The sequence below is a fragment of the Telmatherina bonti genome (assembly GCF_933228915.1).
Source record: "Telmatherina bonti genome assembly, chromosome: 4".
Taxonomy (NCBI): Eukaryota; Metazoa; Chordata; class Actinopteri; order Atheriniformes; family Telmatherinidae; genus Telmatherina; species Telmatherina bonti.
This window is the reverse complement of record NC_136622.1, coordinates 32,053,093-32,077,370: the sequence shown is the minus strand read 5'-3', so window position 1 is coordinate 32,077,370 and position 24,278 is coordinate 32,053,093. Positions and strand designations below refer to the sequence as shown.

The 24,278-nt window shown below is 41.1% G+C and overlaps 2 protein-coding genes across 3 annotated transcripts; both read left to right on the top strand.

The window, feature by feature from the left end:
• The first annotated feature begins 1,878 nt into the window (after positions 1-1,878).
• Positions 1,879-15,794, top strand: LOC306754903 (ras-related protein Rap-1b). Of its 2 annotated transcripts, none has more exons than XM_079239054.1 (9): positions 1,879-1,903; positions 3,629-3,778; positions 5,968-6,056; positions 7,265-7,333; positions 7,444-7,500; positions 7,589-7,729; positions 9,029-9,172; positions 11,182-11,297; positions 15,104-15,794. In XM_079239054.1, exons 3-8 carry the CDS (start codon positions 6,000-6,002, stop codon positions 11,266-11,268), a joined length of 555 nt encoding a protein of 184 aa, XP_079095180.1. In that variant the 5' UTR covers positions 1,879-1,903; positions 3,629-3,778; positions 5,968-5,999; the 3' UTR covers positions 11,269-11,297; positions 15,104-15,794. The 2 variants fall into 2 exon arrangements, with proteins under 2 accessions (XP_079095180.1, XP_079095181.1); XM_079239055.1 differs by lacking the exon at positions 1,879-1,903 and adding an exon at positions 2,257-2,275.
• Positions 15,795-17,837: 2,043 nt separating this feature from the next.
• On the top strand, positions 17,838-23,207 carry xkr7a (XK related 7a; the record flags this gene model as incomplete). The annotated part of the gene is made up of 3 exons (XM_079238885.1): positions 17,838-18,427; positions 21,931-22,130; positions 22,240-23,207. The coding sequence occupies exons 1-3, from the start codon at positions 17,892-17,894 to the stop codon at positions 23,205-23,207; spliced, it is 1,704 nt and encodes a 567-aa protein (XP_079095011.1). The 5' UTR covers positions 17,838-17,891.
• Between the last annotated feature and the right edge of the window lie 1,071 nt (positions 23,208-24,278).

Sequence of the window (24,278 nt, the reverse complement as noted above, 5' to 3'; positions counted from 1 at the left end):
TTGTTCCTTTTTTAAGTCTCCAGATACTTGAGTGACTGTTTTAAATTCAGCCTTTTCTTTAATGAAAAGGCATGAATACATCTGAGCACAACTGTGTGTTTTATATACATCCAAACATATTGATGACCAGTAAGTTGGATTCATTGTTGCACTGTATTCTAATTTATTATCTATGTACATATACCTACAGGATGTGAGTAAATTTGTTTTCCTTTTGACCATTTTTGCTTGTCTGCTTAGATCACTGATAACAATCTCAGGCAGGTTTTCTCATTAAGGGAAACTACTTTCAGCACGTTTTTCCACATTATTGAGCAAGTCACAGTTTCCATGTGGTGTAGGGAAAATGTTTGTGCAAATGAAATTCTGTGAAAACTGCAGTGTCAAAAACACTGCAGTTTTCACAGAACTTAAGCAAGATCATCGTACTGATTAAAAAAAAAAAAAAAATCTGTGTGAGAGCAAACCGGTTAGTTAGGATAAAGATGGGGTGCTGCAGCGCCAGTCCTCAAGCTCCATGATCCTGCAGGTTTTACATGTATCCCTGCTCCAACACACCTGACTCATTTGAATCAGTCATTGTGCAGAACTTCATTGGCTGTTGGATCCAGTCAATGGAAGCCAGATGTGTTGGAACAGGGATACATGGAAAACCTGCAGGACATCGGTCCTCAAGAACCGACTTTGGACATCCCTGGGATAAAGACATATAAGTCTGTCATGAAAATACATTATATTTTAACATCTGTTAAGAGGTGGCTGATGAACAGGTGTTTGAACCAGCTGGTGTCTCTGGAATCCTAAAACCTTCTCCAGAAGCTGGAGTAAGTTTTGTACTTTGTATCCAAGTGGATTAATTTTATTTTGATACCTTTCAGTAGTGTTCAAATCAAACATTTAATTGCATGTAAAAAAAAAAAAAGAAAGAAAAAGCATGGTTTCAAATATTCTTATTAAATCTCCAAACATGTCCCAACATTTATTATAAGATGGTTTCTGCTAAAGTTTTGCTGCTTTGTGTCAAATATTTGATTGTCAAGTTATGCTTGAAAATGCTATAAAAACAATAACACTTCTTTAGAAAATATTCTGAAAGCAGATCATAATTATTTCTCTTTATTCTTCTGGTCTAGTAATACCAGTAACATGTAACCTGGTAATTCCAATTACCAGTATTAAGTACTTTAATTGTGTGAATGCTTTTAACCCTCAAAACTACATTTAAACACCATTTTAGGCTTCAACACTTGTACTACTTCCTTCAGCTTTATAGTTACTTCAGCTAAAGGCTTCGACAATGACATTTCAACCATGTTCAAGTGCCTCTCACTCATTTTGCAACCTTCAAACATTTTCAACACCTTGAAACACCATTTTGAAACATCATTTTGACTTTTAAATCTTTCAACTGTTGACTTAAGCTGTACAACTCCTTCAGCTGATCATTCCACAACCATATTGTAGTCATCTTCAAACATATTCAACTTATTTCAGCTCAGCTTTCAGCCATTTTAACCACGTTTAGTATTCCATTTCAAACTTTCTTCAGCATTACAGTTTCAGCGTTTCAGCATGAAAGTATTCACACTGCTATTCTGCAAGAACAGCTTTTTTTCTAGTTCATTATATTTTCTTAATTGTGCTTGGGTACTTGAGTAATTTTCCAGAAACTTTACATTCTATATTTCTGCATTTACTGTGTGCTTTTATCAAGCTACTTTGATTCGGTGAATAATCTGAAACCTTGACACATATTGATAAGAATAAATTGCGTTTGAAATGAGGGGGATTTATTTGTGTCGTAACCTGGATTGCTGTGATTGGCTGATTCTGGTCCAATCAGCAGCTGTAGTCAGATCCTTCCGTACATTACTGCCTCATTTAACGCACACAGCGGAGCACGGTAAGTGTCCTAACAGACACTGGTCCTTCTGAGTCAAATTAACTATATAATAGTAATATATCAAATGTTAAGCTTTGTTGTCTGAATGATTAATCTGTTAGTATTCGGGCGGTTTCTATCAAACGCTTAAATTACTTCTGGTTTCACTGCTAAGAAATGGTGCTGGTGGGTAAAGTAGCTTAGCTTCCAGGCTAACTTTTATGATTGAACTGAGCAGCTAACGGCGGCTAAATGCTAACGAGTTGTCGGCACAAACATTAATTGCAGTTGAAGTAATTAAGTGTTTAACTAAAGCTTGGACTTCTCGTTTACGTAGTAGTTTATCTGCATGTTAAAGATCATCCAAAGAAGGACTTAAAGCGCAAACCGCAGGTGAAAAAAACCCCCTTTTTTTTTTTAGAGTTCAGTCGAATGCTAACTGGTTAGCTAACTTGTTAGCGCTCCGTGTTAGCTAAATAGTTGTTTGAAGTGTTTGGCAACTTAAAGAGAGCGCATTGTTTGTTTAAAACAGCTACTATTAAAATGTGTGCATGGTTTTATTTTGTCCACCAAGTCTACACTGGTAACCGTGGCGTCTGCACTCCACGTTTGCAGCATCTTTCCAGGCTACCATCTAATAACGTTGGTTAGCATTAGCATGCTAACTAAATGCTAACAAATGAGTTGTCAAACTTGGTAGCAATCAAGCTACTTGTAGTTATGCTATTCGGGCTCTCACATTTACGTTTAAACAACTTTTATTTTATGTTGGCCATTTTGCACAGTTGATTACAAATGACTGTTTTTAAAACGAAAGAAAAGTCAGGGTTGTATTGGGAAACTAATAGCCACACCCTTCCTTTCGAAACCAAGTACGCTACAAGTTGTCACGAAAACAACTTTACTTTATTGGTATCTATAAATGTAAACTGCACGTAGTTTGCGTGGCGTTAAAGGTTGTTTTAAAAATGCAAAGTGTTGAGACGGTTTAGATTTGTGGGTTTTTTTTTTTTTGTTTTAAAAAAAAAAAAAAAAAAGTGTTTTGTACATTTAAGTTGAGGTAAATAAGTTAGCTCCCCTCTGGTGCTGACACTTGATACCATGTTGAAGGGAAGAGTCGCCTTGTCAGCCACAGTCCTCTGAAAACTAATCATTTCATGTCTGAAGGTTGATGTGAAACTATCATCATGTTTGCGGTTCTTGGCAGCCATTTTTGGGGGGAATTAACTTATGTAACAAAGCATTTCTTACCATTGAAAAGTAAGGATTTAACCAACAGAGATGACATGTTAATTTCACTTCCTTTCTTGAAGAATCCTGAAGAATTTGCGAAATTTGTTCCAAATTAAACTTAAGTTTTATGGCATGAGTTATTTATCTTGAGGTTACTCTAATATTCAGCGGTTTGCAATTTAATGAACGTTTTGGGACATGGATGTTCATATCTCATTACAAACACCACAGCATCATTGTGATCACATAATGGGGTTTAGAGACATATGGAGCAATTAAACTACTCGTAAATGATTTGTGGTCATAGGGCTCAGTAATGACACCATTTCAGAAATGGCAGTATTAAATCAACAGAATAATTGCCCACTTTAAATGTTAAAAGTTAACTAAAGTATGCAACTCCAATTTGCTATTTTTACTTTAAATATACAAAACTTGATTCTTAATTATTCTTCGGTTTCATTTAGGTAAAGTAAGTAGTGCTGACATGGAAGTGTTATTGGTTTACTTTAGAGCCAGTTTCCAGTCTGAGTGCTTTGGTGTGGCCAAGCTTTCTGCATCAGCTCATAGCACCTTGTGGGCCGGTTGACATCTGTACCTGAAGATCCGTCGGCCCCTCCGCCCCAGATGTAGAGGGATTTGACATCAGCAACGGTTTACACAGTAAGTGAAGCTTTTCTTTCTTTTTTTTAAAGAACAGTTTAGCAAAAGACTATTTGTGGCATTTTGTGTTTACTACTTTGTCATTTGTGGGTCAAGTATGCATGTAGGTCTTATTACCACAAGCCATGAGTAGGATTAGTGAAGGTTGTCAGATCAAGTGCTTGATATGTCTGCTGTTCATGTCCAGGCTCATCCTATGAGGGGAAGGCTCAGGTTTCTTATCTGATGTCAAGACCTTGGTGCAAGTTTTGTGTCACCCACACAAACTTGCATATTAAATAGTGTTTTCCATTAAATTTTATAACAGATATATCAAGCACTTGCTGGCGTCACCTAAGTCTCTGCTGATGCCCCAGAAATGATTACAGAGCAGTGGTCATGCATGTGTTCTCTGATCTCCATTTTCTGTTTGTATGGTGTGCTTGAGTAGAGGAGGTTCATCACAATGGCTCTTTGTAGTGTGCTTGTCTCACACTGTGGGTTTCTGGTGGTGCTTCATACATCATAGTTAGAATTGCTAATGTCGGCTGAGTGGGACACAGTGGTTTTGTATTGTTTCTCACAACATTTGACAAAGGTCTTACAGACCTAGTATAATTAGTAGATTCAAAGAGGTTCTTAAATGAGGTCTTGCTGTAGATCTCACCCCCATCTTTGACATTTCTAAACTAAATTAACATTAGTGTGTCAGAATAATATTTAAGACATTCTTCTCAAACATGCAATCAGTAACATTTACCAGTTTAACATTTAAATCTGATTGTACATTATATAGAATGGGTTTATGTGTCTATTCACCAGTCTCTCTCATATGAAGAGATGAAACAAAAGGTGTATATTTAACAAAAATGGCATAATGTAGTCATTTCTTTAGGAGCCTGTGGTCTTTGTGGTCTTGTGTGGAAAGTGTTGATGTGATTTTGGCATGATTTCTGTCAGTGCCTCTTCAGTGTTGTAGAGGAAGCAAGGGTTTTTAAATAAAGATGCAATCCTATCCATCACTTCTGTCCATATTATCAAGCTTCAGACTTTTTTTATTTTTTTTTATTTCATGTAAGCAAACTTATATGATTTCTCAGAATCAGACGCTTTTATTGTCACTGACATCCGACACAGTGAAATTATTCCAGTACAACCCGTTGGATCAGGCATACTGAGGCAGAAGCCACGTTTATGAAATATTTAAAAGTGCTGTAATGAAAAATCACTTCTTATTCCAGCAAATATCTAAATAAACAGGAAGTGAACTCAAGATTTCTCTGAAATAGTCTGATGCATTGAATTCCGAGTTGAGTGATTAAAAATTAGATTTGTGGCTTTCCTTGTATGTTTACAGTAGTGCAATAAATGAGTTATCCAGAAAGTTGTCAGCTGGTTTCTCATGTTAGATTTACTGGGTGTTTCCTCAGCCTGTAGACCCTCATCTGTAGAAAATTCCTGTTAGGTTGGTACATTTTCATATCTGTGACAGTCTCCCCTTGGTGCCAGTTTTTTCTAGGTCACGTACACCATCTAATCTGTGTCGGCCTGATGGAGTTGATGATGGGTCTTTTTATTTCTATATTATGAGATGAAGTTATTTGTAGCACAGGAACACTAACCTGCAGACTTCAAAGCCATTTTTAGGATCTGTTGCACGTCTCTGAGTCCGCAGCCCCCACTATGTGATAAAATCTGCTTGTTGGTGTTGCTCGCATGTCGAGTTGTTCTGTGTTACTACCTGGTGAAATACTGCTCTGAATTCCTCAGCGTATGGAACTGTTCTCTGATTTCCTAAAGCTTTTCTTGGTTTTTTTTTTTGTTTGGTCCTAAAGGCAACACCCATATTATCCAGACAGCTGAAGTCCCCTGGCAGTGGGTGGGAAGGAGAGCTCATTTTTGGCAGAGGAATGAGCTTTCAATGTGCTGACATCAACAGTGATTTTTTTGTAGTTGTAAATACTGCTCTAACAGGGTGTTCAGCCAAACATAAGCAGTCGGTTTCGGTTCTTGTCATGTGTTGTGGGGTATTTAAAACATCCTAATTTGAATGTTGTTTTTTTTTCCCAGCAATGCCTTGATTTAAAAAGACTAAAGCAATACTTGAGCTGTAAATGGGCTTATATGAATAATTTTTTTAACATGTTTAGTGTTTTTGTTTAATCTCAGAGCTATGCAGTGATTCTCTTTATCATCATCTGCTCTTTCAGACTCTTGTGCTTGTCCAGTGAAGTCGCCCACCATGCGTGAGTACAAGCTAGTTGTGCTGGGATCAGGAGGCGTGGGAAAATCTGCACTGGTGAGTTCATAGTGGCAGATTTTTTTGCTTTTCTTTTCCTCATACCTTACTAAAACAACACAACAATGCCCCACAAAAATCTCCTTATAATTATCCATTTGTATAATAATAGATTTTAATTCTGGGCATCTTTTATGACACTTAAGGTAATTTTACAGCAAAATACATAAAATTAAGTGAAATACAATCAAATATACAATAAATACAAAAATGTTGGAATTCTAGCTCTGAAATCCCCATGAAGTTAAATGCAAAAAAAACTTTTAAAACCTGGAACAAATTGAATTATCTTCGAGCTGCACTGTTTCCCCTGCGTTTATTCAGCCGCAGCAGGGCTGTCGCTGCCACGCCACGGCTTCAAAATGCAGAGAATGAATTTTTTTTTTTTACATTGAAAAAGTCACAATTTCTTAATTAAAGCTGCACTGATGTCTCCAGAAGTGCAGCAGAGGTAGACTACTCTGCTGTCAGACATCTGCTTTGCACGGGAACACAGCATGCAGAGCGGTGGGGTCTAATTTAACTTTAGTTAAGCCCAAAAGCAACAAGGTGAACTTCCAGCACACTTGGCAAGTTTATTACACATAGAGGCTGCTGATATGTAGCTTTAGACTTTACAAGTTGTATCGACATCCCAATAAAGATGCCGATGATGAACACTAAACGCGATCCTATGTAACATTAAATTGTCGGTGCTACGCGACTGTGGGCTAGGGAAGTTGACTGGTTAGCTTAAATAATATCTGACTGTATTAACCACTGGTTGCAATTATAGATGAACCTGCTAAAATATTTTTTTAAAAGCAAAAACTAACCTCGGAAGAGTCAGGTATTTGTACGTGATGACTGTTAATCGGCCATTGGGACCACCACAGAAACTGAATTTTGTAAGGGAAACTCTACAAAACAGAGTTGTTGCTGTTAAAAGGTGCCTTGATTTCATTTGGCTGTTTTTAAACAGAGAACATTCAGTAAAACATAAAACATGCAACATCTGCATGCAATCTTACACCAACTAAAAATCAGCTTTGAGAAAAATGTACGTTTTTGATTAATGTAGTTTAATTATCCCTGATATTCTATTTTTCTGTACAAACATACATTGAAATGAATCACTTTAAATGGTCCTGTGCTGTCTGACTTTGCAAGATGCTAGATCTCTAAGTTTATGATTGATATTGATTTTGTTCTCATTTCATCTACTCCAGACAGTCCAGTTTGTGCAAGGCATATTTGTGGAGAAGTATGACCCCACCATAGAAGACTCCTACAGAAAGGTAGGGCCAGAGGCATTTCATATGACTGCAAGATTTTCAACCAAAAGGAGTCTTGGGTACATAAATGCCTCCTTTCATCTAATAGAAGCTTTCTGGCTTTTCTCCGACAGCAAGTTGAGGTCGATGGGCAGCAGTGTATGCTTGAAATCTTGGACACAGCTGGAACAGTAAGTAGAGTTTCAGATTGAGGAGTTGTTTCGAGGTGAGCATGAGGAAAAAGGTTGCTGATGGCATCTCTGCTCTGCTGTCCTACAGGAACAGTTCACAGCTATGAGGGATCTGTACATGAAGAATGGCCAAGGCTTTGCTTTGGTCTACTCCATTACAGCACAGTCGACGTTTAATGACCTGCAGGACCTCCGGGAGCAGATCCTGAGAGTGAAGGACACCGAGGATGTAGGTTGAACTTTCTTTTTAAACCAAATCTTTTGTTTTAAATCTTCTTATACATATTTAAGATACTGTATTTAATCTTAAGTAATTAAGTGTTTAAAAAAAAAAAAAAAAAAAGCACTTGTACTGGCATGCACATAGATCCTCTGACAAAGATTGCAAATTAAGATGAATAAATGAATGTTACTCCCAGTCATCACATCTGGAGAAGTGTGTTTTTACTGGATGGGGTGCTTGTCTCGGTCAGTTCTGCTGGATTTGTGAGTTTTAAAACAGCTCCTACATGTGTTTTTTCATCATCTCCTCCTGTGTATGTTTCTATAATCCGAGGTCTCCCCTCATGCTCACCACCCTCCCCCCATTAGTCACCCCGGTGGGGGAGAGCGCAGAACTGAGGGGGGCAAAGCTTAGTGACGGTAAAGAAATGTCAGAAGTGTTGTTAGATGCTATCTGCCTCTTTCACTCTTCGTCACTTATCTCTTGATTTAGAGGAAGGATGTGCAGCCTGCTGAGTGTGTTATTTATTCATAGCTGCTTCCTTGACTGACTTCCGACTTTGTTGTGGCATCTCTTTTCCTGGCACTTTTTTTTTTTTTTACCTCTGCATTTGTACATTAGAAGGAAATGCGAGGTTTAAATGGTACGGTTAGACTTATTTTTATTTGTTGTGGAAAGCTAATCATGATTGGTTATTATTAATTTAACATTAATAAAGGATCCCCCTTCAGCCTTGAGGTTAGAAAATAAGGTTAGCAATATAAAAAGGGCCTTTTATTGCTTTTTATTCCTCATTTATTTTATTTTTTTTTTCCACGTCCAGCTGGCTAACATGATGCAAAAGTCAGGGAAGAAATAACAACTAGCTATTAAATGAAGCGAGTACACAAGAGTAGGTCCACAGGTAGAGAAATGAGCTGTGTCATCATGCTGCTGTTTTAGAGGCCTGGTTCACCCTGATAAATCCTCAATTCTCCTCTTTTGCAGAAATAAGAGAAATATTCAACATTCTGTGTCAGATTTAAGTTTGATTAAAGACCAATTAGAAGCAGGCTGAACTATAAACGAGCAACTTTATCTGTCAAAATGAGGAATATTCAGTGTTAATGATCATGAAGATGGACTTGGCAGGAGTCTCTTCTTGTCAAGCAAAAGCCGAAGCGCATGGCCTGACAGCGTCTCTTTAGACGGCTGCAAGCGGCCATTCAAGCAATTGATTTCCTCTCATTCTTTTTTCTGATTTGTGCAGTTTTAGACATGAAATCTTTGTTACTTGAACAATTGATCTTCCTTGTGATCAATCAGGTTCCCATGATCCTGGTGGGAAACAAGTGTGACCTGGAGGATGAGCGTGTGGTTGGCAAGGAGCAGGGACAGAACCTGGCTCGTCAGTGGAGCAACTGTGCCTTTTTAGAGACTTCAGCTAAATCAAAGATCAATGTTAATGAGGTGAGCATGAAATCAAAATGTTTTTCTTTTTTCTGTTTAGTTTTGTTTATAAAGCACCAGTTTACATCAAAATGTAGGTTATGGTTTTTCCACATAAAGATGTGTATATAAAAATGTGTTTTTTGGGGGGGGGGGGGGGGCAGGTAATTATCTCAAAAGGGTAAAGTACATCGCTTAAACCGTAGTCATCCATTCATAGTTCAAACAAACTGTAAAAACAAACAGAAAAGCACAATGATTAAAACATTTGGACATTGAAAATAAAAAGTTTAAGATGGTCCTACTCATCAGCAAACGTGTATAATCCAAGTGCCACAAAGTAAAAGTCCAGTCCAGCAGCTGTTTCAACCAGTCAATAAACCAGTTTAATGTGATCAGTTAAGCTCCACTGCAGGAAGATGAGCCTGTTAGTGGAAACACCGGTTCTAAATGCACAGGCAGATCCAAAACATGGCAGGACTTCTACTTTATGGCACCTGGATTGTACACCGGTGCTCATCAGAGGTCTTCAATAGGGGTTCTGAGGAGGGACTGCTTGGAGGTCCTTAAATTTTTGGTTGGATCATTATTATTATTATTATTATTATTATTATTGTTGTTGTTGTTGTTGTTGTATTTGCCTTATTTTTTCCCCACAAATTTAAATCACCATTAACATGAATCCAACATGCTGTAGTGATGGATAAATGGAAGCTGCAAACATTGCATCCAATGATGCGCTGAGACTATCTCCAGCTGGAAACCAGTTCCCAGATCCCTTCAAGCCTTCTGCACACAAAAGGACAAGCCATCGCTATTATAGCTGTTATAGTCACAAGACTGCATGTTACACACCAGCTCTGTCAGGTTCCACGTTGGCGCTCAAGCTCCTATTTAATTACCAGCAGTCCAGTCCCAAACAAAAGAAGTCCATGCACCAAGAGTATCTGAAACGAATATAGCTTTGTAAAATAAATCAGACCCAGGAATCCTGTGCAGTCACATGAAGAAATTCCTGCTAAAACACTGCAGCTCTGATCGCAGCAGCCAGCTTCTGAAGCTAGTATAACAATATGCCAGCTCTACGGGCATTACTGTGAGCCTGCAGCTGAATAAGGTTTACTGCAAATAAGTGAAACATACAAATATTAATACATTTATCTAAAGTTTGTATTTACCTTCAAGGCGACAGATGTGCTCAGTGGCTGGTTTAATCAGTCGACTTTTAGTGCTTGTAAACGGTGCAACTCCACAAATTATTTGTATGTTACACAGGAAGACATTTTCTTTTTTATAAACGTATGAGTGCTGAATTGTTGGATATTGTGGTCCAAAACTCAAAACTTTAACTCTATTTGTCAGAGGAGTCAGAGAACTCTGTTTCAACAAAGGGAGAATGGCAAGGAGGGAATGCAAAAAAAAAAAAAAAAAATTTCTGCGTGTAGGACAACCTGGCAACACCTGCATCCAACTGGACTTGCAGTGGTTTGGCTAGCATCTATCTTATGATGTCCTCTACTGTTTGGCTTCCTGCTTTTGTTGTTCTCGCTCTCATGTGTAAGTCGCTTTGGATAAAAGCTTCTGTGAGTGTAGAAAACGTGTCAAAGTTGAGAAGAGTGTTTTTCCAAACGCCTCTCTTCTCTGATCTCTCTGTAGCTGAGGGGGAAGACGACGCGACTGTACCACTCTGAGGTTTGATGGCTTTCTGGTGGGGCAAGGTTGTTGTGTGCGCTAGAACAACGCACATCTATCTAGGTCACCAAAGTTTCATATCTTTGCAGCATTTTCACTGACAAACAAACTTAATGAGTGGTACATGTCATTCAGCTGTATGATGTTCCCTGTTGCTTCCCTGTATCTGTTTGGGGGGGGGGGTCTTCAACCAGAAAAGGATTAAAAACCCCTGCTAGATGTGAAACTGAAAGCTAAACTAGTTAAAAGGCCTATTTGCTTAGATGCTGTTTGAGTAGCTACATGGAATAAAACACATCCACAGTCTCATGCGTTTGCAATTCTTTTCTGTGTTGTAGATTTTCTATGATCTGGTGCGACAGATCAACAGGAAAACGCCGATGGAAAAGAAGACAAAAAAGAAGTCGAGTTGCACACTGCTGTAAGATGCCCTCCCACAGTTGCTTCAGGCCAGGTGAGTGGGAGTTGGACCTAAATTTATTCCAGACGTGCAGGGATCCAGCTGCTCTCTGAGCTCTGCGCTCGTCACCAAACAAGCAGAAAATAATGCAGTAAACAAGTCATTTTATTGAATGTTCATGATGTTTGTTGGAATAATAAAATATTCAACAGCTCCTTTTTAACTTTTAGTGTGTTTTCAAGGCTGGGATCCTCGAGGACCGGAGTCCTGCAGGTTTTCCAGACATCCCAGCTGCAACACACCTGATTCAGATCGGTGTGTGTTTAGCAGACGTCTGAGTCTGGTGTGTTCCAGCAGGGATGCAAGGGAAACCTGCAGGACACTGGGCCTTGAGGATCAAGGTTGAGGATCCATGTGTTGAGGGTCTAAGCAAATAGATTAAGGTCTTCAAATCTCCTTTTGACTTTGAGCCATCATGGTGCTGCGGTAATGTTTACTGGTGGAAGGAAGGAATGGAAATCGCCATACAATATGTTTCTTAGTGTTTCATTAGTTAAAAGAATGATGTCTGAGACAGGACTGCCCAGGTCTAGTCATTGAGATTTACTGTCCTGCAACGTTTTCCAGGCCTCTGCAGAGCTGAGTGACACGCAGATCTGGGAATTCAGCTGATTCAAGTGTGTTGGAGGAAAGATGCATCTAACAGTTGCAGGATGGTGGTTCTGGTAGACTGGACTTGGGCAGTCTGGGTTTGAGATGCTAGGGTTGTGGCACCACCTCCTGCTGGTGCAGAGTAACTGGGATCATGTTGTGACTCATTCTCTACAACAAATATTCCCCATTAGACTTTTAACATGTCAAAGTTTTCTGTTTTTCTCCAGTGATTTAACTGGTTGATTGGTGGGAGTCGATGGTCTTCAGAATTAGTCGATCGAGACTTGAAGCTTGATTTAGATGCAGTAAATATCACGTGTCCCCTGCTTTGCTTTTCTCAGTAAACCACAGTACTTATCAACACCTCAACCAGCTGAAAATCAGACGCAAATTTCAGTTTTTTTAAAACTCTCCTAGGAAGCTGGACATGGAAACACTCAGTCCAAAGAGCAGCCGGAGTATTTCTCCTGCTCTGGTGTTGGTAGAGAACATGGAAACGCACACCGCCAAACTCTCAGAATCTACCATTGAGGTCATTCCTGAGTTGTATTACGGCGTAAAATGGATCCAGAATCCAGAAACACCAACGACGACGTATTCTGTATCTGCGTAACATTGGATTTTGTAAAACCTGTTAACCATCGCTGAACTTGGGGTAGACCTGATCGTGGTCAAAACATATTTGGCTCTTATCCGGCTTTTCTGCTTCACTTTGCTGAGACACGGTGAAAAACTCAGTAATATACAATCAGATTCCACCTAATTCCACCTTTTACCACTTATTCCTGTTTTTGCAATTCTTGTTTGTGTCGTTATTTACCGTACAGCAGAGGTGGCAATTCCTGGTCCAGAAAGTAAAAGTCCTGCCATGTTTTTGGATCTACCTGTACATTTAGAACAGGTGTTTTCGCTAACAGGCTCGTTTACCTGGCTGATTAAATTCAGCTCGTTTCAGGTCGGAACAGCTGCCGGACAAGACTTTTACTTTCTGAACCAGGAATTGCCACCTCTGCCGTACAGGATGTCTAAAGTGCGACGCTCTTAATTTCAAACCAACACAACATGTTGTACAGCTGTAGATTGGAGGTGTTATGGCTTTTCAGGTGTTCTTCTTCTCTGAGCTCAAGTAAGGAGGGAATGAACAGATGATACGCAGACAGACGTGCAGAGACAGAACTGGAGTCCTTCACCTGGACCTGCGAAAAGTCAGGTGCACTGGTGCAACCAACAGAAAAAGTTAGTCAGTCCCGCTTAAAAAAAATTTGGGTTGCATGTGCAACCAAAATTTTTGCACTGCTTAAAAGCTGGTTAAGATGGTGGTTGAGTCATTCTTCCTGTTGGTACAGGAAAGGGTTCAGGGGAGCTGTTTACACTTAATGTGAACCTGAAGATCAACTGAAGGGGTGTCAAACTCCAGTCCTCGAGGGCCAGTATCCAGCAGGTTTTTGTTGTTTCCCTCTACCAACACAGCTGATTCAGATCAAATGGATCCAGCAGCTACTTGTCAACCTATTTATGAATTTAGGTCAGGTGTGTTGGAGCATGGAGACGACAAAGACCTGCAGGATACCGGCGCTCCAGGACTGGAGTTTGACACCTGTGGTATAAAACAAAAATCCCAGCCTCCTGCGCTTCAGCTGGAAAACGGTTAACTCGTCAGTCTGCAGCATATCATGCAGTTTTATCTTTTCCAGTTCATTATAGTTACATGTTAAAGAAATTCTGCTTTTATTTTATTCTGATAGAACCTTTTCCTAATAACTGGGTTTACCGATTGATCAACAGAAGATGGACGTCGTATTTAATAGGGATTGGAAAATCTAATCAAAAAGTCAATTATCAGGATTTTTTGCTTCACAATTTTAAAATAGATTTTTTTGTTTAAAAAATTTTTTTTTTATATCAACAAAAATATTTCATAATAAAAATTAGTCAATTCAATTGTTTTTATTGATCTTTTTACTTGTCGTCTTGGGCATTACAGCAGCGGAATGATGGTCTGGCTACTGTCGTTTTCCCCTAATTTAAATCAAGAAAAATGACAAGTAAAAAAAGTTTGGTACATTTTTTTGTTTTTTTTTTATCTGCAAAATATCTGCAAATTATGAGAATCCCAATTTAATCGAATCGACACCCAAAAAATCGGAATCAAATCGGTACGAAAACATTTCTTCACAGCCTCAGTATTTAACTGATGTGTTGTCAGGAGGAATTATTATAATAAAAGCCTCCAATTAGCTGTTGACAGTTTGAGACTGATGACTTTTTGTTGTCTGACCTAAAAGAGGTTTCATTTTTCAGGCTAGCAGTGAGCTAAACTGGAATAAGTCTGACTTTATTCAAGCTCGTAATCATGACCGTGGTTCTGCAAGTTTTTGATGTTTCCTGTTACAACACGTGAATCAGTAGTGATTCTACATGCTTGGGTGAACCTCAACAAAACGCTCTTTGAAAAGAGACGTTACATTTGAGGAAGGTGTGTTGGAGCAGGGAAGCATCTAAACCTTTGATGACTGAAGCTGCTCATCTTTGATGAAACTGGAGACTCTCAGCCTGGGAGGTGAACAGTAACCTGGTTCTTCTGGGAGATCCTGATTCAAAAACAGAGAACCACTGTCCTAAACCACTGCAAAGTCTTGTTTCAGTAGCTTTTTTATTTATTTATTTTATTTATTTATTTTTTTTAATTATAGCTTGAATAAACTTCCAAAATGCATCAAATCCCTGACTCGGAGTTTAGCAACAATCCCAGTGGTCTTCAAAACTTTTACTGGCAGGCGTCTTTTAGAGGTTACGGTTTTAGTGAGTCATTAACGACCCCAGGAGAGCAAAAACTGAATGGGGTTTGAGTCGATTCCTGATGAAACAATCGGCAGCATGATGCATCAGCAGGATCTCGCTCCTACGTCGCTTCATCTTGCCAAACCTTTGGTTGTAAGAAGAATCTGAAAGGTTTACAGGGAGGAAACGCCGCTTCAAGATGTTAAACTTTTTTTCTTCAGCTTCCTGTTGTTCAAAAGCTTTTAGTAATAAACTAGCAGAGCAGCGTGATATATAAAACAGAGAACCAGGACCAATCGCTGAGCCTCTTTACAGTTAATAAAAAGCATGATTGGAGCGGTGAAACCAGTCAGACCATGGACCAGTCACTCTGTTTCCTGCTTCATACAGCTTGTAATGAACATTTTCTTTTCTCCCGTTTGCAGAAACTCGTAACGATTAACCGTATCCCAGTGGATGGTGCCAGCATTCCAGGTCCTCTCCAGAGCATTTTGAAAAAGGCTGACAGAAACTTCACCACTCGCAAAGTGACAGGAGAAGGCACATACTCAAGAAACTCTTCTGCTTTGTAATAGCAAAGAAATCCACCTCTTTTTTTTTTTTTTTTTTGTTTTCTTTATTGTCAACCTGATGACAACTGTTCTGTGTCTTCTCCAAGGTGTCTTTCTTCTGGAAGTGTTGATTTTGAAAGAGGAGACTGGATTCAGATCCATTCTTGGGAACTAAAATGTTTTATTAAACGTAACATCAATCTTTGACATATTGTGACAATATGTTTGTGAAAGAATCCATGTGAAACATTGGTCTTCTCGTACATTTCTGCACTAACAATGTCATTGAAGATGCATCATTGTCCATATGTTACTCGCTCCTACTTACAAGGATGTGTATTGATAACATCTTTCCTAAGTGACTTTGTTTTATATTGAGAACTGCAAGCCTTCCATATTTCCCATAATATATTCTACTTCCATTTTTGCATAATAAAGTTAAGGAAATTAGTATTTTATAGACTGATGGGGGGCGGGGGTGTTCTGATTTGTGTCTTGAGGCTGAAAATATATTGTACTAAACCACCTCTAATATTGCTTCTTGTTACCCTGTCACAGATGATTTTCCAGCTTTTATGAATGATTAAATTTTAGTACATTTTCATTATTTTTGCTTGGGTTTTTTGTCCATATTTGAAGTGTTTTTAAATGGTCCTGGTGTTTCAGTCGACACCACGTAGAGGGGATTGTGTAGCTGACAGTCTGAGTGTTTTGTGCTGGCAGAAATGAGGCTGGATTACATTAACTGGAGGAATCTCGGCAGAAAAACTTGAGCGAAGAGAGGAAGCAGCTGAGAAAGAGGAACTAAAACCTTGGTAGGTTTTAGTTACTATTTAGTGACACATGAAAAAAGCAGAAAAGAAACTGATTTGATGCTTAAGTGCAAGAATTCAGAGGAACTTCCCCGTCTTGGGGTGATGGTGAGACGAAACATCTATTCACTCTATTTGGTAGAATTTGCTCAAACCCAGTTGAACCGTTACGCCTTCGCACCTGCATGTGTGTTAAGAGGTTGAAGATCTAGAAAACATGTTGCTCCATATGGACATGATGGCATCACCCCGTTGCTGCACAGCCGAGATGCAAATCTCCCATCCTGCAGGACTGGAGTGAGATCTGGTGACTGTGAACTCATCACGGTGGAGATTATGTGAGCTTTGTGACATGGTGCATCATCCTGCTGGAAGTTTCCATCAGAAGATGCTACACTGGGCTCATAAAGGGATGGACATGGTCAGCAGCAATTCTCAGGTAGGCTGTGCTGGTTAAACCGTGTCATGTTGGTGCTGAGGGGATAAAATATAAGAAAATATTCCCCACACCATTACACCACCAGCAGCCTGAAGCGTTGATACAAGGCAGGATGGATATGGATATTCTAAAGCAGGGGTGTCAACCTCCAGTCCTTGAGGGCCGGTATCTGGCATGTTTTCCTTGTTTCCCTGCTCAAACACACCTGATTCAGATCAAATGGATGGAACAGCTTCTTGTCAACCTATTAATTTCAGTCAGGTGAGTTGGAGCATGGAGACAACAAAACCTGCAGGATACTGGTCCTCGAGTTTTGACACCTGAGTACTAAAGTTTCATCAGACCAGCAACATTTCTCCATCTTCTATTGTCCAGTTCTGGTGAGTGTGTGTGAATTGTAGCCTCAGTTTCCTGTTCTTACTGACAGGAGCGTTGCCCAGTGTGGCCTACTGCTGCTGGAAACCAGTAGGTCTGCTTCTCCAACCAGTCTGTCCATTCTCCTCAAGCCATTTTGGTCCAGCCAGCGGTTGCTCGCTGGATTTTTTCTTTTTCTTTTCTTTTCTTTTACCAGAATATCTTCTGTAAAGCTGAGTGTTTTGTGTGAAAATCCCACTAGATCAGCAGATTCTGAAATAGTCTGACCAACAAGCATGTTCAGTCTCAGAAATCCCCTTTCTTCCTCATTCTGATAGTCATCCTCACCACTTCAAGTCTAAATGCACCGAGTAGCTGCTGTGTGATTGGCTGATTAGCTGTAAACAAGGAAGTGAACAGGTGTTTTACACCTGTTGAGCTTTTACAAACTGCCCCATTTGACTTTTTCCATTTTTGATCTTTTCATCACATGATCAGAAGTCACATGTTTCACAGCTTCTTAACGTGAAGCCAAAAGAGCCAATTTCTCCAATACTTAATCAAAAATAAAAATTTCATTTGGCAGAAATGTTTCCCCCCTCTAACTTTCTCAGAACTGGGAACCAGTGGATTAAACTGGAGGAGCTGTGCTCCCTCCAGCAGTTAAATTAATCATCATCACACATTAATATTTAAATACATTAAATAGCCCATAACAGAAAAAAAATCTCATGCAAACTAGATCTTTATACTTTTCCAGCTAAACTCTTCATTTTTACCTGCGAGATTATTTCCCACTGTGGATTTCCTGAGTGGGTCAGACTTGTGGAATATGACCCACAGTAACCAAACAAACAAATCAACCTTTAATGATGCTGAGAAATCTTCCCGTGGCATCAGACTGCTGAGGGGCAGTGACTCCCCGTCCCACTCGCCCACGCTGACCCACGTCCCCGCCTCCTTTCCCCTCCCTCTCTCCCACACACAAGCTACTCGACCCCTCCTCCCTCCCCCTTCCATCATTTTCCCATCTCTTACTCTCTTCCCTACAACAAACATGGCCGCGAAATCTGACGGTGGACCCGTCTCTCTGCGAAACCAAATCCCACCCGAGTGTCCCTCCAGGTCGGACTCGCGGCCTCCCCAGCGCCGTCACGCCACGCAGCGCTACAGCCTGCAGGACTGCTGCTGGACGCTTTGCGCCCTTCTGGTCTTCTTCTCGGACGGGGCCTCAGACCTGTGGCTGGCTGCCGACTACTACCTAAGGAGGGAGTACTGGTGCTTTGCTCTGACTCTGGTCTTTGTGATCGTCCCCTCCGTGGTCGTACAAGTGCTGAGCTTCCGATGGTTCGCCTATGATTTCTCGGAGACCGTGGAGAGCGGCACGGCTGCGGCCGCCGTGGTGGCGGCGTCGGGAGCGGAGGAGAGCGACTTCAGCACCAAGGACAGCGGCGAGCGGGGCGCTGGCCACGCCGCCTCGGCCGGGCTGCTGCCGAGGCCGGGCACCGGGGGAGGAGCCCGGGGCTGCTGCAGAGCCCTCATCTGGCTCTTCCAGGCCACCATTCACATCTTTCAGCTGGCTCAGGTCTGGAGGTAAATTTGGCAACTGGTCGTGAGCGGAGAAGAAGAAAGGGGGGCACCGCACACCTTGTCTTTGCTTTTGTGTGGGTGTGGGTGTGTGCGCGCGCCCGTGCGTCCCTCTAACTCCAGCATCACTCCCTGTAGTTATGAAACCTAAACATTCAGAGAAAACTCTACATTTATATACATTTTTTTTTCCATTATCGTTTGATTGTTTGGCCCCTTCTCTGCTTAGAAAGGAAGAATTTAGACTCCACCCTCTCTCTTCACCCCCCCCCTTATCCAACAGGCCTCTAAGTCAATCATCTCTTGAAAAATTAATCTCATTCACAATAATCGTCTTCTATAGAAAATGTACCCATAAACACAGACCCAGCCTGGCTGACTGAAAAGATGAAATAATCTGAAGGGTCTGAATCACTCCGTTTCCTTCCCGTCTGCAGTTTTTAGGTCTTACCGTCCCTAAGCTTCATATCTACAAACACTTTCTCAAACTGTTTAATGACCAAGCATGGTCAGACAGGACAAACAATCCATGCTACAGCTTGGCTTTGCTTTCACATGGATGGCAGTAGGTCTGTAGGTCAGTTGCTCCGTCAGTGATGGCGAGTTGGATCTCACACTCAGAGAGCTCTGATAGCTTTTGACAGGTTTGAACTGCTGCCAGCTGAGAGGAGGAATACAGCTGAACTGTGGTGGGAGAAAGGTTAGAAAATACTCAAATCTGTTCAAAGAAAAGTTCTGTTTTCTAGACTTTATTTGAGAATTCAAGAAGTAATGAAGTCAGATTGAGATCCATTGTTAGACTCATGGGTTGGACAACACACGTGTGCCTCTTTGTGGCCTCTCTCTCTTCTTTCCTCCTGAGACAGCCCTATGGGCTATATTGATTCCCTACTTCCTCCCAAAGAGTCTGAGACTGAATGTGTGTGTGTGTGTGTGTGAGCATGTCCAGGAGCACATTAAAACATTGTGGCAGCACAGAATTACCGGTAAGGCCATTAAGGCTGTTGTCCATGCTCCATTCATTGGTCCTGCTCTCAGACTAGTATGTCTGCACATTAAGAGGATTACCGCTGCGTGCTTCACCCTCAGCTGTTAACTCTGGACTGATCCGTTACTGATACACAGTTAGTCTGGTGAACCCGGATCAATTCAGGCTGGCTACCTGAACTGAACGTCAGCGCACATGAGATGTGATATGGGATTGTATCACAGGCTGTGCAATGAAACCGTGCATGTCCTTCTGCGAGTCTTTGACCTCTCATTACCGTTCATATGCTCTATTATCCTCAGTGTACACCACATGGTAGGTTTTGTTCAGGGGAGCCAGAACAAAGAAGGGTTATTGCAACTCCCTTGTGGTTCAGTGGGCTTCATGGGCCTCTTCTGACCCTCCTCCCTGAGGCAATTACAGAGATATTCCTCCCTGAAAATCACCAAAAATTCCTTCTTATGTAAAAGATTATGTACATACTTTATGTTTGTATGACAGAAACACACACAAGAGGAAATATGCTTGCTATAACTCCACTTTACATAACTTATACAAAACATTTAGCTTTAGATTGAAGCTAATCACTTAAATTTCTGCTTGCAGCTTCTTATTCTTTGCATCCTCTGTAGCTTTGTGATGTATCTTAATTAAAGAGGTGATGCTGCAGACTCCCCTTCTCATGTCTGTAGTGGAATTATAACTACAGAGCAGCTTAGTTCTGTTTCAGTCTGATCTGGATCCCAGAAGAACAAGTTTCCAGCTCCTTGTGAAGGACCGCTCCCAGAATTTCAGATGAGTTCTGACTCCTTAGTCATAACTCATTTCTGTCTCAGCACCAAAAGTTTTTTTTTTTTTTTTTTTCCACCGTGTCTTGTCCAGCATTTAAGCAAGCAGAATGGTGGGCTGGATGCTTGTTCTGCTGAGCAAATTTATTTTTCTAAAGGGAGCATTACTGGTATGATGATCCCCTTGATTTTCTGGATTCTTATTTTATTTCTCTATTTATTTTGTAGCACCAAAGGTTTTTGAAGCACGTTGACACTTAAATCGGCATTGATGCATCAGAACCATGCTAAACTAACTTTATTTATAAAGCACTTTAAAACAACCACAGCTGAAACAAAGTGTCGGACATAACCGAATACCACAGAGTGTGGGAAATGTTAGGAAAAAAAAGAACAAAAAGTGGATTAAAACATCAGACATATGTATAAACATGACAAGAGAACAACTAAAATTCAACACATTAAAGCCAGTTAAAACAAAAAGGAAGTCACCTCTCTGGCATAACAAACTGTTGAAGGTGAACAAAAAAACTCTTTACTGGAAGTCATGGGTTGAAGCGGGGATTATTTTTATTGGGTATGTGTTTGAAAGTGACATCCTTATATCCTTTGAACAACTGACAGCGAGATACAAAATTCCCAAACATGACTTTTGGAAATACTTACAACTAAGAAGTTGTATACTACATGCACATAAAAAATTCTCCCATATAACCCAAACAGATATACAAAACCTAAAACAGCGTGCGCAGGGGGATACGATCAGGGCGTCTAAGTACTATAATTTAGTGAGACGGGCCCACCCCCCAAAACTGGAAGGTCTTAAGAGAGCTTGGGAAGAGGATCTACAGGGGGAGATGGCAATAAAGAAATGGAAAGAAATTACCGGATCCTGGCATAAGTTATCTAGAGAGGTACAGACCCACCTAATTACATACAAAGTTATACATTGGACTTATTGGACTCCGTGTAAAATGGCAAGACTTAAATTATGTGTATCTGACTTGTGCTGGAGATGTGAATGGAGTAGGGGAACATTGTTGCACATGTTGTATGAATGTTCAATGACGCAGAAGTTATGGGAAAGTATAATTTTATTTATTAACAAAGTAGTAAGGATGAACCTATCCCAGAGTCCTGCTTTGTGTTTTCTGGGTTTAATAACAGAAGGAGTCCAACTGTGACACCAGCAGATACTGTGGTGTAGGCTGGCATTGATAACTGGGTGCAGAAAAGCTCTTAGACACTGGGGGAAAAAAATGGTCCCATTTAGTGAATGGATGGGGGAAATGACTAAAATGACCAGCTATGAACAATTGATTTCTAGGCTGCACAACAGAGAGAAGACATATGTAAAAGTATGGGGTCCATTCCTGAATTTTATAAGAGGGAATGGGAATGTTAGCACACACTGTTAGATCCTCCTGCAAATAAGAGGCCTTGTGAGGGTTACTAAAATCTGAATCTTTAGGTTTTCTTTTTAATTTTTTAAAATTTATTTATTTTTATAATTATTCATTTTTTTTCTCTTTGCTTTCTTAGGGTGATTTTCTTTGTATGTTATTTACTTTAATGTTTCTTTTTCTTTTTTTTTGGGGGGGGGGGGGGGGGGGGGGTTACAACTCATGTATGTTCATGCATGTGTTAAAATTTGGTTGCGTAACACTTAAAAAGTTAATTACAAAACAAAAAAGGCTCAAATAAAGAAACTGACAAATGTGTTTGATGCACAGGTACGTCCACGCCTTGTATTTGGGGGTGCAGAGTCGTTGGCATGCAGATCCAGAGCGGCGCCACTACTACTGGCGCATGATGTTCGAGAGCGCAGATATCAGCATGCTGCGTCTGCTCGAGTCCTTCCTGAAGAGTGCTCCTCAGCTGGTGCTGCAGCTCAGCATCATGATCCACACCAGTCAGGTGTTGCCTCTGCAGGGTGAGTTTCCCACAGCAACCCATCAAGGATTCACCTGAGCTCGCTGAGGGAATCCATCAGTTACTTTGCCACTGTTTTCACCATCTAACGTCTTTTCCTCCCTCCCCAGGGCTTTCAGCTTCTGCCTCACTCATATCCCTCGCCTGGATGATCTCTTCCTATCAGAAGGTCTTAAGAGACTCTCGAGATGATAAGCTCCCCATGACCTACAAAGCCGTCGTGGTTCAGATTCTGTGGCACTTGTTCACCATCGGTGCTCGCACTCTGGCCTTCGCTTTGTTTGCCTCCGTGTTCCAGCTTTACTTCGGCATCTTCATCGTGGCCCACTGGTGCATCATGACCTTCTGGATAATTCAAGGCGAAACCGACTTTTGCATGTCCAAATGGGAGGAGATCATCTACAACATGATGGTGGGCATCGTGTATGTTTTCTGCTGGTTCAGCGTCAGGGAGGGGCGCACTCGCTGCAGGATGCTCATCCACAGCCTGACTGTGTTTGTGGAGAATGTGGCGCTCACCGTCGCCTGGTACCTGTACCGCACCAGTGCCGAGCGCCATGGCAGCTCAGACTTCTACGCCGTCGTCATGGTGTGTGTGGTAGCCAGCAGCTATGCTCTGGGCACCTTCTTCATGTTTGTGTATTATTGTCTGCTGCATCCTGATGGCTCTGTCTCAGGGTGGGGTTATATAGGGGAGAAGGAGGTGCCTGTGGAGTCACTGGCCTCCCCCGCCTCGAGTGTCCCCCCTGATCTGGTCAGCAGTCCCCCCAGGACCCTCCAGAGAACTAAAGGGTCAGAAAGGGAGCAGGGGCCTGCGGTAGATGGAGATGTGTTTCAGGTGCGGCCTCCGAGAGGAGCTAAGCTCCCAGTGCCCAACCTCAAACCCAGGACAGAGGGGCCTGTCATCCGAATAGACTTGCCCAGGAAGCAATACCCTGCCTGGGATGCTCACTTCATCGACCGTCGGCTGCGTAAAACTATCCTGGTGCTCGAGAGCGCTGCCCCAGTCACGCCAAGGATTCAGTACCGCTGTCTCAGCACACCCAAAGAAGTGATGGAGTATGAAACCACCGTGTAAATGTGCTGAAGGTGCTGTGACTCAGCTCGTTGCAGTGTGGATATCCTGCCTTAAATAAAAATGGCAGGAAGATGGCTCTCACTGAGCAGACTGCCTCCGCTCCACACTTGTGCTGCCCGGCACTGCAGGCAAAGTGGCAAGAAAAGCGTTGGAGTGTTGTGTCTTTATGTTCGAAGACGGAAATATCCCGTGATATTGTGGAATGATGGTGCATATTTTGGTTTCTGTATCAATTCTCAGGTGTGACACAGAAGGAGCCAGCAGATAGCTGCAAAGATCACTGTCTGGTAAACTTGAAGAGTCTGACAGGCAGGCAGAGCAGTGGAGGTGTGAACAAATCAGAGGAAGAAAGTCCTCCTGAGTGGGGGTGCTTCAGCACAACCTCTCCAGGGGGTTTACAAACAGAGATGAGCCTTTAACATGCATGATCATTTATGGCAGCTAGAGCACTGTTCAACGAGCAGGTGAGGCAGTTGAGGAGGCTGTAATTGTAAACGCAATCCACAGGAAACACATAATTTTTCTGTAGCTTTTCAGTATGTTGAAGGAGTCTCTGTAGGCACTGCTTCAAATCTGAGGGGCGTTTTAAAGGCAACTTATGAGTTGAATGTAAAAACTGTTGACAATGGGATCATTTGTGACAAAGGCTTCTTGAGCATTTTCATGTTGTAAGTGGGTTTTACAAAATTCTTGTAGTATTTTTTTTTTCCTTTAAAGGTCAGCTGAAGTGTGTGTTTACAAGCAATTTGGCATGTCGTTGTTTTATTTCACAAAGATGGAACTTCCTCTATAATGTGTATGCACTGAACATTGGGATTTATATCACATTTATAGGATGTATTCTCCTGGTTTGACACAATACGTTCATATTTCATAAACATCAGACTGCAAAAGCAACAAGATGATATTTCATGCATAAATTACTGTACAATGAAGATGAACTCGCAGAAGAGCAGTGCTGTCTGGATCTGTAATGCATTCAGAAAAAATGCACAGCTGAAGACTTCCAAAAAAGATAGATTGACAATTCAGGGAATAAATACTTTATAGTAACTTTAAATTACAGTTGTT